This window comes from Epinephelus lanceolatus, chromosome 22, assembly GCF_041903045.1.
Source record: "Epinephelus lanceolatus isolate andai-2023 chromosome 22, ASM4190304v1, whole genome shotgun sequence".
In the NCBI taxonomy this organism is placed as follows: domain Eukaryota; kingdom Metazoa; phylum Chordata; class Actinopteri; order Perciformes; family Serranidae; genus Epinephelus; species Epinephelus lanceolatus.
This window is the reverse complement of record NC_135755.1, coordinates 26,202,329-26,218,358: the sequence shown is the minus strand read 5'-3', so window position 1 is coordinate 26,218,358 and position 16,030 is coordinate 26,202,329. Positions and strand designations below refer to the sequence as shown.

Sequence of the window (16,030 nt, the reverse complement as noted above, 5' to 3'; positions counted from 1 at the left end):
ATAATGTAGAAAGTTGCAACTATTTTTAAAGTTTAATTAACGTGGCATTTCAAAGTTACAATTTGAATAGTCTTTCACAGTGCATGGATTACATCATTCCCAGTGATCACAGAACAGTTTTTTTTTTTTTTTTTGTTTTGTTTTTGGGGGGGGGGGGGGGTTGTTAACACTAATTATAACGACATACATGAATTATGCCGCATTCACATGGAATCAGGCAGACCGCAGACGGAGAACACCTTCTAAACAGGACGGGAAAAACAAACGGTGCGATAGAATGGCAGGACAGGAAACCGAAGCTGGCATGATGATATCTTCCAAAAGTGAATCCGTATTGTTGGCAGAAGAATGGAATATAATATATTGAATAAAATAACTCTGTGCTTATTATTTTATGCGATTTTTAGTCCAGTAATTGTGCAGATTGCCTGTGTAATCTCCAAGTGTGAAGGAGCTAACAGACATAAGGTTGTAAATTTCAGAGGACGGCAAAAACTTAAAACATTTCAACTTTGTCCAGCAGTGCCATCTACCCTTTACACTGTTGGTATTCTCTGCCAGCCTCACATAATTTTACCATCCTGTTCTTGTCCACTAAATTGATAACTGATTTGCTGTCTACCATCTCCCTGATTCCATGGGAACACAGCAGTAGTGTATAGTTCATACTGTAGCGTATAAAATTAGGGGTTGTTGTATGGAATTAGGAAATTCTCGTATTGTGCCATTAGTTGCAGAGGCCAGTTGTAGAAAAAAGAGAATTTATTTTTGTCTTTGCGTCCTTATTTATTATTCAGCCCAATGACTGCTTGAATGTTCTGGACACATAAGTTTTACCTGGCATTGGTTTGAAAGTTAAAGCAGATAATAGAAGCCAACCATAGGGGCTGTGGTGTAAGCAGTGTGTGTGAGCTTGTCAGATTAATCTGTGAAGTCTTAATGCATCTGTGGTGTTTCAGATATCGACACAGTGCACTGAAGTTGTCTCTTTAACTCAGTATGAAACTGGCGTACAAACACACAGTTACACCTCAGACAAAATCATCTTCAAAAGATTCATAAATCTTGTGCGACTCTTCAAACAGACGCATACTGTATTTTTCATGGGAACAGTTGTACGGAGATGCAGTATCGAAGCCACACAGTTGGAAATGGGAAGGCAGTTTTGTTTTTTGCAAAGTGCTGCCAAGAGCCTGACAAAACAGCACAAGCTGGAGAGAAGTTCAGTTCAAGGCAGGGTGGAGAGAGAGAGAGAGAAAGACAGAGAGATGAAGATTGAGTGCCAGAGAGAAAGCAAAGGCATGCAAAGAAAGGTTTTGTTACCAGATACTGAGTGAGGGAAATAGATGAAGAGTCAGAGCACCCAGAGAAAGAGAGAGGCAGAATGAAATTGAGATCAATACGTACCTGCAGCAGCATATATTTTTGTCTTCGCGCTGAGACTTAGTTCAGAATATCAATGGGGACCCAACAGCCGAGATGGCAATGTGAGAAACAAAAAGGATGAGAGGGGAAGGGTCGAGGAAAAGGGTGGATAGACACAGCAGAGGAAAAACAGAGAGCCACAGACAGATTAAAGAGAAGAGAAGCCGAAAGAGGCAGATGAAGGAAATTAACAACGGCATGAGAGACAGAGTGGCCCCAGAATTGGGCAGAAAAATAACAATACGAAATGGAAAGCTGTGACACATGGGAGGACTGACAAAGAGAGAGATTGAAAGCCAGACAGAGGAAGTTGGACAAATGGAAAGACGGAAAAAATGAGTTTCCGACCGGTGAGATGAAAGATTTGAGAGGAGGCGTGAGATAAATGAAGAAGTACAGTGGCCGGTGTCGAGGGAGAGACTAGCAAGACAGAATGCAGCAGTGACCAGAATTGATATGAGGGGGGAAAGAGTGTGTCTGTTGTTGGTAGACAGACAGAGTTATGTCTTTGTCTTAAAATGACACTTTACAGCTGGCAGGTAAAGCCAAAGAGTTTACAGTTCTACTAACGGCTGGAACAATGTTTTTATATCCTCCAGTCTGCCTGTCTGTCTCTTTATCTCTCAGATTGTCATTCTGTCTATAACACTTTTCTCTATCTGATGTCAGAATTGCTACGTCTGGTGGAAACACAGATAGAGATACAGCATAGATCCATTCAAGTCTTTGGTAACACTTTACAATAAGGTACACAAAATTAGAGTAGTTACTGAGGAACTAATGATGAACTAACTATTAGTTAATGGTCAGTTCTTCATGTACTCATGATCAAATTTCATAGAGGAGTTAATCACGACTTAATAATTAGTAAACTAGTTACTTCATAAGTGCAGAATCATTCCTCAATAACCCGTCCATTAGTTAACCTTTTTATGTCCTAAAGTTGAGTGACACATAATGAGTAGTCTTTCATTACTTCATCATCTTTACAATTAGTTCCTTAACAAAAAAAAAAATCAGACAGCAGGATTCTTGAGAAGAGTTTCATTCATTATTTTCAGACCACATACACATTAATATGATCATCCATGTTATTCTGTATGATGATGCCTTAGAAATAAATATGATAGTGTGTCACATTTTAGGTAGGCTAAGCTTAAAGAATTTATCATGGGGGCTGCGTGTGAAGTACTGTATACTGATCACACCATTGTTCACAGTACAGTTGTTTGAGGTGCACAAAATTTAAAGTAGTTACTATGAAACAAATTTGGAATGAATGATGAACTATTAGTTAATGGTCAGTTCTTCAGTAACTCCTGATCAAATTTCAGAGTAGTAGTTACTGAGGAACTAATGAGGAACTAACTATTACTTAATCATTACCTACCCTTTTTGTGTACCCTAAAGTGAGACATCAAAATGAGTAGGTAATGATTACTGAATCATGAGGACCGAAGGGAATCACAGCCAGTTAGCCCCCGCTAGCCCCAGCTCTCCCGTTTGGATCCAACCGGAGCACCGAGCCCTGGTTTGTTATTCAGGTTAAAGTGGGAAGAAGGAGCGGGTTTGTCGTGAAGCTGAGTGAAGTAGAGCCTGTGGAGGAAACACCGGGACCGTATGGATGTAATAGTCCGTGGAGGTGCTGCGGTGCTCGGCTGCACAGATAGGAAACCCGTCAGCTGACAGGATGTATCACTCTGTCACTCCGCACTACTTTGTTTATCTTGTGCATTCCACGGACTTCCGGGTTCCCTTTTTGCGTAATTTCCTTTCACGCGGGCGCAGAACGTACGTGCTACTTGGCCATTTTCACAACTTTATTTAAGACAGGAAGATTACAGAATGCAGATCTTCAACATTACACATATATGTCATATATCACATATGCCAGGGGGGATAAGAGTGTACAAGAAAATATTAAAATGATCACAAATATTAATGGTTTTGATTGCCTTTTGATTGAGGGAAAATGTAATGGAATCAATGTAACGAAAGCAACAAAAGAAGGTTTTCTGTGTGTAAACTTACATTTGTGAATGTGAAATCTTGCCAAAAGTAAGATGAGATTAATAATAAATCTTTCAATGGGTTTTGCCGTATTTCGGTTAAAGTCAAAAAGTCCAAACAGCACATCCCTCCAAAACTGCTTAAATTCTTTTTCAATATTGTTCGCAATAAAATTACAAATATCACTCCAGAGTCTTTTGACAATGGGGCAGTGCCAAAATAAATGAGTAACCGTTTCAAGCGTCAGGTGTAGTCTTTGTAGTGTGTTCAAATACAACTGACACAGGGTGACGTGAGGCGACGTAGACGACGCAACAGTTGGCTTTCATTGCCGCTAGTTCTTTGATGTCGGTTTGGTGTGTCAGCACATTGTACAGAATAACATGGATGATCATATTAATGTGTATGTGGTCTGAAAATAATTTATTAAACTCTTCTCAAGAATCCTGCTGTCTGTGATTTTATTTGTTAGGGAACTAATTGTAAAGATGATGAAGTAATGAAAGACTACTCATTATGTGTCACTTTACTTTAGGACATAAAAAGGTTAACTAATGGACGGGTTATTGAGTAATGATTCTGTACTGAAGTAACTAGTTCACTAATTATTAAGTCGTGATTAACTCCTCTATGAAATTTGATCTTGAGTACATGAAGAACTGACCATTAACTAATAGTTAGTTCATCATTAGTTCCTCAGTAACTACTCTAATTTTATGTACCTTAGTTCCTCAGTAACTACTCATTAGTTCATCATTGGTTCCTCAGTAACTACTCGTTCGTTCCTCATTAGTTCATCAGTAATTACTCTAATTTTGTGTACCTTAGTTCCTCAGTAACTACTCATTAGTTCCTCATTAGTTCCTCAGTAACTACTCATTAGTTCCTCATTAGTTCCTCATCAGTTCCTCATCAGTTCCTCAGTAACTACTCTAATTTTGTCTACCTTATTGTAAAGTGTTACCAAGTCTTTAATTTTTACCAGCTCAGTGCCTACACAAAGACGACAGAGTATTTATCACAAGTCTTTACAGACTTCTCTCTGTTTTCATCTCCTCCCTCAAAATCATTCTTAGTCAACACAAAGTAAATGTTAAATGCCCATTTAGCTGAACTTTGCAGACACCTAAGTCGTGTCTATAAAAATTGTTATGATGCTTTTTCTGCTACTGTACTCTGTGCATTATGGCAGCTCCTTTTATAAAAAGTAAGTGAATTATAGTGACAATAATGCAATCAGTTATAAAGACTATAGTCAATTCAGCTATTAATTAAATGACTAAATGTCTTTAGGACCAAATATATAAATAAAGTTGGTTCTTTCATGACAGGCATTTTATAACAGGCCTTTTTCATGGAAGCCATTTTGACGTCACAGCAGAAAGGGCACATTTGTAAATAATAAAATTAATGATGGCTGAATTCCCTTCAGCTGCTTCCAATTCAGGATCCTGGTGCTGTGCATGCTGGCTTGTGCTGCATTCATAATAATCATTTTGGCACTTCATAATACAAAAGTGCCTGAACCAAACAAATGTCAAAGCCATGCACCAGCCAAACACTGTTGTTCAGTGTAATTACACCCAAATTTAATAGATGTGGTGATATATTGTCAGTGCACAATGAATCCATCCCTTTTCTGCAATCCATCTCATAAGATGTGAAAGCAGCATCACTGTCACAGGGACTGCCCATTGTTTCCACAGTCCAAAATTCTAAGCCCTGTTAATCCAAAAAATGTCCCTCTGACAGTTATCCCAAAAACAAACACCCATTGCTCCTAGGTCCTATTTCACCAAAAATACACACTCCCTGCAGTCACAACCCTATTGCCAGAAACAAATGTTGGCATTGTATGTTTCTTTAAAGCAAGGATACGTTACATTTGTCAACAATGCTTTAGTGACAGTGTGGTTAGGTGTAGGCACATAAACCACTTGGTTATGGTTGGGACATTATCATGTTTTGGCTTAGAACACCCACGTTTGGTGGCACAAAAGTTGCTGGAAAAGCCCTTGGACACCCTTGTAAACTGAAACTAACTGCAGTGAGTATGTCTTTTGAAAAAACAAAACAAAACAGGACTTCAGAGCAATGGGCATTTGTTCTTGGGATAAGCGGCTGTCGCAGAAATAGGCTTTTGGTCCAATGGGACATGTTTTGGACTAATGGGGCTTCTGAATGTTTGGCCGACGTAACCGTGGCATGGAACCACTGTCACAGCTTGCTAATGTTGTAAGAACATTTAGGGGTGGGCGATGTGGCCAAAATCTTTAAACACTGGATATGTCATTTTATATCATATTAACGGTATACTTCACAATAATCACTCTGTAAATTAAATTAAGAAATGGTACGCCATATGTACTTCATCACATTTGATTATTATCGTCTTTTATTGGAGCTTCCTATGTACAAAACAAGTGCCTCACATGAGGCAACACTTGACTTAAAAACAAGACTGAAAACAGTTAAAATCTTTCAAAATGGAAGCCTCCATGTCTGCCAGAATCACATTTCCTTGCCAGGCAGCTGGTTTGCGAGATCATACGAGAATACCCTGAGTAGCTCCCACGGTTCAAATTGTAATGCCAACTCTGTACTGGTGGACACATTTCTGCCCTCCCATGATATATACCATCATATCACCCAACCATAGTCATCACATCTGTGCTTTTCCTATTCTAAGTCAAAATGTCTGCTGTTAAAAGGCCTTTTGAGCTCCACCTCTTTCATTAAACCAGTACCTAACACTCCGATAAGATTAGATTTGCAAACTGTTAAACACAAATGGGCAGCTGACAAGAGCTAACAGTCACTCATTTAATGGAGTGCAATAAAAAAAGTTGCACATTAGTATAAAATACATATTACACTACATTTAGCAGTTTAATTACAGTTAGGCTTAATGAGTCCCCGACCATGAATCTGTCCGTGTTTCTCTGCCCTCCACCAAGTGCATGCTGGGAAACATTCCAGCCCAGCATGAGGGTAAAAAGAAATAAGGAAGAGAGGGAAACATTGTGCCTGTCTCGCTCCACTACCTTCACTTTTTTTAATTTCACCAAGCTCTGCAGTCTCTTTTATTGCTTTAGCTGGACTTGTGAGCTAGGCACCCATGTATTAATTTCAATCTTCTAATATAATGTAATTCCTGTCCTTTCCTCCTTCACACTCTCTCTCCTATTCTGTTCTCTCCCCCCTGTCCTCCCCACTTATTCCAATAATCCTCCTCTCCTCTCTGGTCTTGTTTCATCTCAGGTGGAGCTGGAGAGAGGGAAGATCCTCCACATCAAGGCGCTGGCACTGGGTGACCTGAACAAAGCCGGCCAGAGAGAAGTCTTCTTTGAGCTCAACGGACAGCTGAGATCTGTGCTGGTTAAAGATACTGTCGCCATGAAGGTACACAGAAGGGATGGAGGGAGGTATGGGTTGGTAGATGGATAAATGATGGATGGATGTACTGTATGTCTGCAGGTAAATTATAAATAGATAGAGAGAGAGAGAGAGAGAGAGAGAGAGAGAGAGAGAGAGAGAGAGGAAGGGAAGGTTCTTTAAAAAGCTGATGTTTTATTTATTCAGTTTGGATCAAAAAAAGATTTTATGACAGTGCACTTGTCACAGGTGATTTTTATTCATAGAAACAAATGGCAGTGAGGGGGAGATGGAAGCTCACTGAGGAGGAATGTTTCAATGGGGGGCTGAATGACTATATGGACGGCTTGTTGGCTGGATGAGTGGATAAATGGAGGCAGGCAAGTGTGGGTACTTGGATGGATGATCGACTGGACAGATGGATGCATGAAATCTTTTTTTGTCCCTCCACCCAGGAAATGAAGTTCCATCCCAAGGCACAGAAGTCAATCAAGGGTCAGGTGGGAGCACCCATGCCTGGAAAGGTCCTGGAGGTCAAAGTGGAAGTGGGATCCAAGGTTAGTTTGTGCTTAATCTACTTATCCTCTTTATCAGATTTCATAACCTCAACTGTGGTGGTATCTACCACTGCAGATTTGGTTTTTAATCTCTATTCTTTGATCAGAGTTTCTCATTCAAATCAGAATTTTTAAAATGTATTTTATGCATGCAAAGTTCTTGTATACTTACGACAACATCTAACATTTGGAAAGTGCTTCTTTTGTTTCTATTTAGCAAAAAACTGTTAAATATCTGAAAGGAAAATATCACTGTGGCATCAGTGCCAGCATCCAATTAGCACTGAAACAGAAAGATTACTACACCAATACAACGGAGGTGCGGGGTTGACTATTGTTTAAAACATTTCAGTACTACAGATGCAATGCTTATTTCAGTATTGATAAAATCCCTTTTCAACAAAATTCAACAAAAAGACAAATTGTATTTTGTCAAAACACAGGCAGTTACACAAGAACTCCGCCCCAACAAAACACTCTGAAACTCTGATCAAAGTAGGGAAGAGCATGAATCTGACTAGATACAAACTTCCAGTATTTAACAGTTTTCAATACTCAACATACATTTTGGTCAGTACCACTACTGTAAAACTTCAATTAACTTTTACTAGCTGGATGTGGCTACACATTTTAAAGAATAAATACCGGTCTCAATTACACAACAGGTCTGGTTTCCATTGACCTTGGAAAGCAGAAGTTCAATGGATATAAAACCTCTTAAAGGGAAACACCACCCAAATTAAGAATTCCAGTATGTTATTTCCATGGCCTGGAAAAGTTCAATAGATATTTGTGAACATGAGCTACTCTCTCTCTCAAAGCCAGAAACCACAGAAGTAAGTGTCAAACTTGTGATGTCATAGGTATAATAAGTCTGGAGCTGCTCTACAGACAGTGAATGGGAGACTGATTTGTTTGTTTTCTTTTTTATACCTCTGTCTCAAATGAGCTTTATTCTATTGTAGTGTTCTCTGTTTTAAAACCGATTATGTTCCCATGTACTCAGAACATTCCCCCGGGTGCTCTTAGCGTCATCTGGACCATCTTTCACTGGTCTACGAAGCAGCTCCAGACTTTCCCTATGACATCACAAATTTGAGTTGTAGCACCCTAGCTTTTGGATTTGGGTAGGTAAATGCAGCCCGAACCGCCCTCTGGTGTGCTCACCTGTGTGTGTCTGTGCGCGCGTGTTTGTTCGCGCATTGGGGCCAAACTCCACTGTGTTCGTTACAGAGCGCAGAGGAGAATTGTAAACGTGTGACCATGTAGAGACACAAATGGCATAAGATAAATACCCCCCCCCCCCCCCCCCCCCCACAAGGTCAAGTTAATCTTATTTAATTTTATTTTCTATATAGTGCCAGATCACAACAGAAGTCATTTAAGGTTACCTTTCCTATAGAACAGGTCTATACCTTGGCCTTACCAACTAAATAGCCTTATGTCATTTATCTTATGTCATTTGTGTCTCTACATGGTCGCACGTTTACAATTCTCCTCTGCTCTCTATAACACACACGGCGGAGTTCAGCCCCAATGCTCACACACGTGAGCACACCAGAGCGCGGTTCGGGCTGCATTTTCCTGACCGAATGCGACCCGAGTGAGACAATTATAACCAAGCCCGGCCTGAACCTGCAGCACAGCACTGTGCACACAGTCAATGAAGCGGAGCCTGTGTTGTGTTCAGGCGTTGTCACGTAAATAACAAATTCCAGCACTTAAATAGCCTATAGCACAATAGCACAGCACCGCTGCTGCTGATGCACGCCGCCATTGTTTAGTTTGAACCAACGCATTGACGTATTTATGTAGTCAGTGATGTCATACGCGTTGCCCCAGCCCTAAGCTCTAGGCTGCTTAGATCATCCATACAAAATGTTGAAATATTTGTCAGTATGGACATACTACACATTGTTAGCTCAGCTAAATTCCCAATAGTTAAGTCGTTCAGTTCAATTTAAGAAAACCGTAAGCATTTACAGGCAAGGCAAGCGAGAGAGACGAAAAAAAAGTGTTGATTCTCGGCAGCGGTCATATTGTCCAAACGTGTCCATTCAGATTATTTATACTCCTTTAGTCCGTCAGTCCCATGGGCAGGTGTGTTTTATAAGGTAAAGAGAGTGCTGTTGTGTCAGTATGCCAGGTGCCGTAAAACAAGTGTCCTCAACTGTCACCAGGGTGAACCGGTGTGTCTGTCTCCCTCTATTTGTCTTCTCTAGCTCCCTCTCTGTCTCACAACCTACCCACTCACTCTCAGTGCATGAGGTTGGCGTAAATGCGCTGTCTCTCTGAGCAAGATCAAATCAATTATTTGTAATTAATATGTTATGATTTTTATACAGATCATATTCATACTGGTTTATATAAACAAAGTGGCATAATTTGCCATCTTTGATGAGCAAGAGTTTTGTGCAAAAGGAAATAAAAGCCTGTCCCAAATATCCACCGGTTGAGTTCAGTGATTGAAGCAAATAAAAGCCTGGGCTGTTAGTTGAAGTTTTACTGTAAGTACTGAGGTTCAGTACCCAGCTCCAAAAAGATGAACTGAATATTTGTTTGTGGTGTTCACAACACTGAAAAATACATTTTGGAAAGTTCAACAGGGACACTGTAATTTTTCAGTGCTCTGAGCTAGGGATGCACCAATCCACATTTTTTCACTTCCGATCCGATCCCGATACCTGAATTTGGATATCTGCCAATACCGATACTGTTCCGATACCAGAGCTCTGTTTGCTTTAATATTATTATTATCATTATTGTTGATTTTATATGAAGCTGTAATGAACTCCTCTCTACAGGCAAGTATGATATGTACGTATGTATGCATGTATGTCCCAAAAGGCAACTTGAGGTAAGTATAAGGTCAGAAAAGCAGGAAATCCTGTTCACAGGAAAAATCCCATCCTGAAAACAAATACGCAGCTGTAAGGGTTTCAAATTGATTGTCAATATTTACTAAATTCCAAGACAGTGTTAAACTACTAGTGCAATATACACTATCAAAAAACAAAAAGTACCTGTCATATTAATCTGAACAGCACAGATACAAATCAAGTAGACACTATGTAGTAGTGTTGTCACGGTACCAAAATTGGGACCCACGGTACGATACCAGTGAAAGTATCATGGTTCTGAGTAGTATCATGACAGCGAAAATGAGGCAGATGTGCCTTTTGTCATTTATAAAAAGATAAATCACTTTTCTATAATGCATCAATGATATTTCAATGGAATAAATTACTTACTGACTTCTTCATACTTCAAAAACGGCACCAATAAGTGATAAACAGGGGGGGGGGATCAAAATAAAATAAATAAATGAAATAAAAGTCAACCAGCCACCCTCCTCCCCTGACGGTCCCTTCGTAAGTAGCGAACAGTCCCTAAAGTGCGGTGAGGTTTGTCGGCCATTACCTGCCACAAAGAGAGAAATGTGAACAGCTCGTTTCTCCTCTGACACGCCACATACTGTGTGCCGCCACAGTTCAGCTGTTCAGGTGCTTTTGGGCAGTCATGACACCAAGAAGAGGACATTAGTGGACCTGGAGTCGGACTTCTCTATCGCCGGTGAGCCATTCTTGCGCCGCGCAGCACTATGAGCCTCCGCCGTATTTGACAGGAATACATTCCCCTCTGTGTCTGTGACCCCCGTTCAACCCACAATCGGCAGGATTTGCCTTTAGTTTCTGCTGCTGGTTGAAATCTGTACACACACAGCGTGCTGAATGATTTATTTTGCGCACACAAAACTATTTTTAGTCGCAAATGCGAGTAAAATGCTCGCACCATAGAGCTCTGTAGTGGAAAACAAATCACTGTAGCATATATAAACAAATCGAACCTACAAGTAAAAATAAATTAATAATAACTTTCACTGCTTAAAGATACTCAGTAGCTCAGTTCATACCTGAAATGTCACTGGATACAAACCACTGCAGCGGCATATTGAGTGCCAGGTGGACAGCGCGCGCCGTTATTGGACGGCGCATGCGCATGGACACTCACGCTCTTGCGATTGGACTTTGATCTTATCCCACAGTAGTGGTACCTGAGGTACCGTAGTACTACAGTACTCCAACATTATGGTATCATATGTACCGTCGTGTTTTAGTACCGCGGTCAGTGCAACACTACTATGTAGCAATCATCATTCCAGCAAACAACGTGATCGGAAATTTCAGATCCGTGAATTGCGTTGGTATCAGAACGTGATACCGATACTGGATCGGATCGGCCCCATCCCTACTTTGAGCACCACAAATGAATGTTCATTCTCCATAGTCAAAAGGTGGAGGCTGAAATCTCAGATGTATGTCAAAACCTGGAAAAGTAGCACCTCAACTCCCTGCATAAGTAACTATGTTGTTTGTAATTTGGGTGAACTATTCCATTAAATTCAAACTTACATTCACAAGTTTAATTGGCTGTATTAGCAACGCTGACAATATGTCAAAGTTCAGACAGAAGAGTGCCCTATGTGTTCTCAGATTTGAGTGTATTTTTCTTGTTAACCTTCGACTACAGTGCTTGTTCAGTGATCTGTACGTTTGACTCATGTTTTTAATGCTCTGTGAACTGTCCTTACAATCATAAAAGGTGGAGAAGGGTCAGCCGCTGTGTGTCCTCTCGGCCATGAAGATGGAGACCGTGGTCAACTCCCCGATGGCCGGTACCGTTAAGGCTGTCCATGTCACGCCCGACTCCTCCCTGGAGGGAGATGACCTGATACTGGAAATCGAGGAATAGAGTGAGAGGGCGGAGAGAGGGAGGGAAGGGGAGTAGTAGTAGAAGGGAGTTAGATCATTTGATTCTGGAAATGGCGAGGTTGAGGAACAGGGGGAGATTGAGAAAAAAAAAAAGAAGAGGAAAAACAGGAATTCCTTTGGTTAAAGACAGCTCTTATGTGTGGCAGTACTATGAGACATTTTGGCCCCCAATTTGTACATATTTCGTTTGGTTACACTGGGGATACAAAATGAAGCACAGCTCTACACATATCCAGACACCTAAAGGGCGTAAATAGTAGATATGACAATCCTTAAATATCTTAATTCAGTGGGAATTCCTTATTGAATTATACCACTAATGAAACTAAATTATCCCCTAGGTGTAGTGATTAGGTCAAAAACAGTATATCTCTTAATGTTCTGTGAAACTTGTGAAAAACAGTTTAGAAAAACATTATATATTTGAATTATGATACATTCCATTACTTAAATGTTTTAAATGTGATGTATAACAAAATGAGCTAACCATGATGTGTAAGACTAACAGGGTCGTAACATCTACTTGCATTAAATGCCACAATTTCCATTTCTATGCTGTTGGTGTTGCCTAATATATTCAAAGTGACTAGGTGAAACTTTATATTAATGACTACTAAATGTTTTTCCTTTTAATCAGAGGGCTCAGACTGACAAGGATAGACTTGAGAATGTGTTATCAAATCACTTGTTCATACGGGAACAATGTTTTTCATTGTTTTGCTGGCTTGCCATTGCAAGACATTATCAATCTTTGACATTAGTCACAGTGCATTTTCAGAATGTGTAATCACTGACAGCATTTAGACACTTTCTTTTTCATATGTAAAAAAAAAAAAAAAAAGATCATTGTTTTTTTTGAAAGACAAAGTACACAGGGGCTGAAAGAAAGAAATCACAATATTTTCCCCAACCTGCTTTACATATGTTGCCACAAAAAAATCTATATTTTCACAGAAAGAGAAGCACAACAAAGCAGGTGGCACAGTTTAAGGTTTAACGGGCACAGATGTACATGCCAGTGTTGCACCAAAGTAAAAATGTGTTCTGTTGCTGTATCAGTAACAGTAGATGGTTTATTTTTTGAAAGATCTGCACTGGTGTTAAATGTTTTCCCATTCACACCTGTCTGTTAAATCCCAAAGCCATAAGCACGTTGTAGAGACATTGTTGAAATGAAGCTGTAGGCCATGTTGGAAGGATTACAGATGTGATTTTTACAAAGTCCCTCTGTTATAGTTGATTTAAATGCAGCTTTCTTAATCCAAAGCCAGCTCTACAGTGGCCCACTAAAACCAACTGAGCTCTATCTGCTGGATCATTTTAGAGGTGTAAAGTCACAGAGTCTTAAGGTGGCATTTGAGCCTTTTCTAGTTTAACAGTGAGTGTGATGTTGGAAAAGTTGTCAGAGGAGCAGTTCCAGCCTGTCTATTCAGAACCGGGCAGATTATGGTGAATAGTCTCCTGACTGCATGGGGATTTTAATGCTAGGTGTAAATGGGATTACATGGTGGTGTAATGGAGGCATGTGGTGTTATTTTCTGAGGCTCTGCTGATTAATTTATGAATTAATTCTCTGTCAAATGACGTGAAATTAGCCGGACTAATAAGAGACTCTAGAGACTCCCAGTAGCAGCACTCGGCTTTATATTTCTAATGTGTGCGTGCGCGTGTGTGTGTTTGCATAAATGAGTCTGTATGTAAGTATGTATGTTCGTGTGTCAGTGCAAAGCATATTTGAAGACAGTCAATCAGTCCCCATTATGCTGCACCTCCAGAGCAGAAAACACATTCTAGATTAAATCAAATATTCATACACGTACACATACAGTGATGCAAAAATACTCCCAGTCCTCAAGTGCTGCCTGCATCAAAAGAAAAATCAAATGCACCTCACGGTACTGTGGCTACACCTCCATACTGTATCCAAAACATTTAACAGCAAAGCAGCAACAGATGATGGGAGTTAAAACTCACAAGATTCAACTGTGTCTTTACTCAGTTTTCCACTTATATCAGAACCTGAAAGTGATCTATGCCGAACTGAATGTTAAGCTATGCTGACCAGGGGAAGTCGACAGTGAACCAAAAGGAAATCAAATAAGATGACATATCAGTTACAGTAAGAAAGCAGTGTCACAAACTCCTTGTAATACAGTGAAGCATGACGTGTTTGGGACAGCGAGCCAGAATAGACACACTACAACAGCTTACTTTCCTAAAACATCCGCGCAGCCTCGACAGGAAACATCGATTGTAACACAAAACTGAAGTTTGTACTTGGCTGAATCGTTTCCAGGATTTTTGCTCCATTACCTCTGAGAACAAGTCCCCTTCTGATCTATGCATCAATACTGAGCAGCGATGCTGTCATTAATTAGACCACTGATATGTCTCCTCACTCTCCCCAGCCCACTCCCATGCCTCACTGTACATCCTGGTTTTATCTGTATTTGAAATAATTTGAAAGAGATGAAGTGGTGGAATTGTATGAATGAGTGTTTTTGACAAGCTGTCGCACAATAATGTAAAGTTCCCTCCTCCTCCTCCTCTCCTTACTCCTTGTTTATCCACTTTTCCTGCCTCAGCCATCTATCCAATTATCCATCCACCTTTTCATCATGTTTCCTCTCCATCCCCCTCTCCCTTTCTCTCAACAGTGTAAATTTGCACATGTAAGATGATGGCTACAACTCATGCAATAATGTAAACTGTATCGCAGTGTTTTTCTGTCTAAGCCAGCAGTGGTTCTAACAACCGTGCTTCTGACAATGTACTACTGTTCAATGTTTGAGGGGTGAAAAAAAAAAAAACCCAGAATAAATTGGAGAAAAAGTAGACACAGCTGGAAAATATTATTTGTTTCAGTAAGGAGGATATAACATGACCTATTCTTGAATTCACACTATCAAGAGGTGAACTGTCGCAGAGAGTATGAAAATACGGTCTGTGATATTCCTTTTTTTTTCCCTTTCTGGTGCTTTCCATTATGTGGGGGTTTTTTTTGGAACCAAGCAAACTGTTTATTTACTCTAAGATAATGACAGCCTGCAGATTCAAAGTGTCTCAGTGCAATTTCTATCAGTGTTTCAGTTGTCAAGTTTTCTTTCATTTTCTTGTTTCTAAATGATCCTACTTGTGAAATCTACATTTTAGTTTAATTATTTTCATTTACTGAAGTAGTTTACATTTTAAGGGACAGTTCACCTCAAAATCATATCAGAGATATCGGCTCTGTCTTCTCTCCAGTATAATGGAACTACATGGTACTCGGCTCGGTAACAGAGTCATGATTTCTGTAAAGAGACATTGCTGTTGAGTTTTTCAAATGTATTTTTTTTGGCACTTTGAGCACCATAAGCTGAGTGCCTTCTAGTTCCATTACATTGGAGAGAAGGCAGACGTCTTTACGGCCGATATCTCAAACACCCCCAATTCACATCAAAACAATTTAGACTGATAAAGAGGGGGGGGGGAAAGGTAAGAGGGGTAAAAAAAAAAAATGTGGTTTTGATTATGGGGTGAACTGTCTCTTTAAAGATCTAAGTATGTTAAAGTCTTACGAAAGTCTTTGAGCTGGAGCGCACAAAAGGGAAACAAATAATATAAAAGCAATGATAGTTCTTGTTCTCTGTACTTACAAATAAAGTTAACTCCAGCTGAATCTGTATTGTGTTGGTGTGCATTGTGTATTCTACACAGCAGTAGTCAAAGCACTGGAAGACTAAGGGCAGAAGACGGAGTGAAGGCCAGCTTTAGTTAACAGTTTTCAAGAACAAATATTGTTATATAAATATCACGACCTTGTATGATCCTGCCTGTCAAGGTCTCACTACAAAGCAGACTGATTAGCTCATGCTGGCCACAGTAAAATATATATTAGATCCCTGAAAG

At 39.9% G+C, this 16,030-nt stretch overlaps 1 protein-coding gene across 1 annotated transcript in view; it reads left to right on the top strand.

Moving 5' to 3' along the window:
• The window catches only part of pcxb (pyruvate carboxylase b), a 359,457-nt gene extending 343,657 nt beyond the window's left edge, over positions 1–15,800 (top strand). Inside the window, exons 25-27 of the mRNA XM_033609134.2 lie at positions 6,697–6,837; positions 7,266–7,367; positions 11,970–15,800. Of these exons, the coding sequence (XP_033465025.1) occupies positions 6,697–6,837; positions 7,266–7,367; positions 11,970–12,119 (393 nt within the window). The 3' untranslated portion in view covers positions 12,120–15,800. The remainder of the gene's footprint in view (positions 1–6,696; positions 6,838–7,265; positions 7,368–11,969) is intronic.
• Positions 15,801–16,030: the final 230 nt, after the last annotated feature.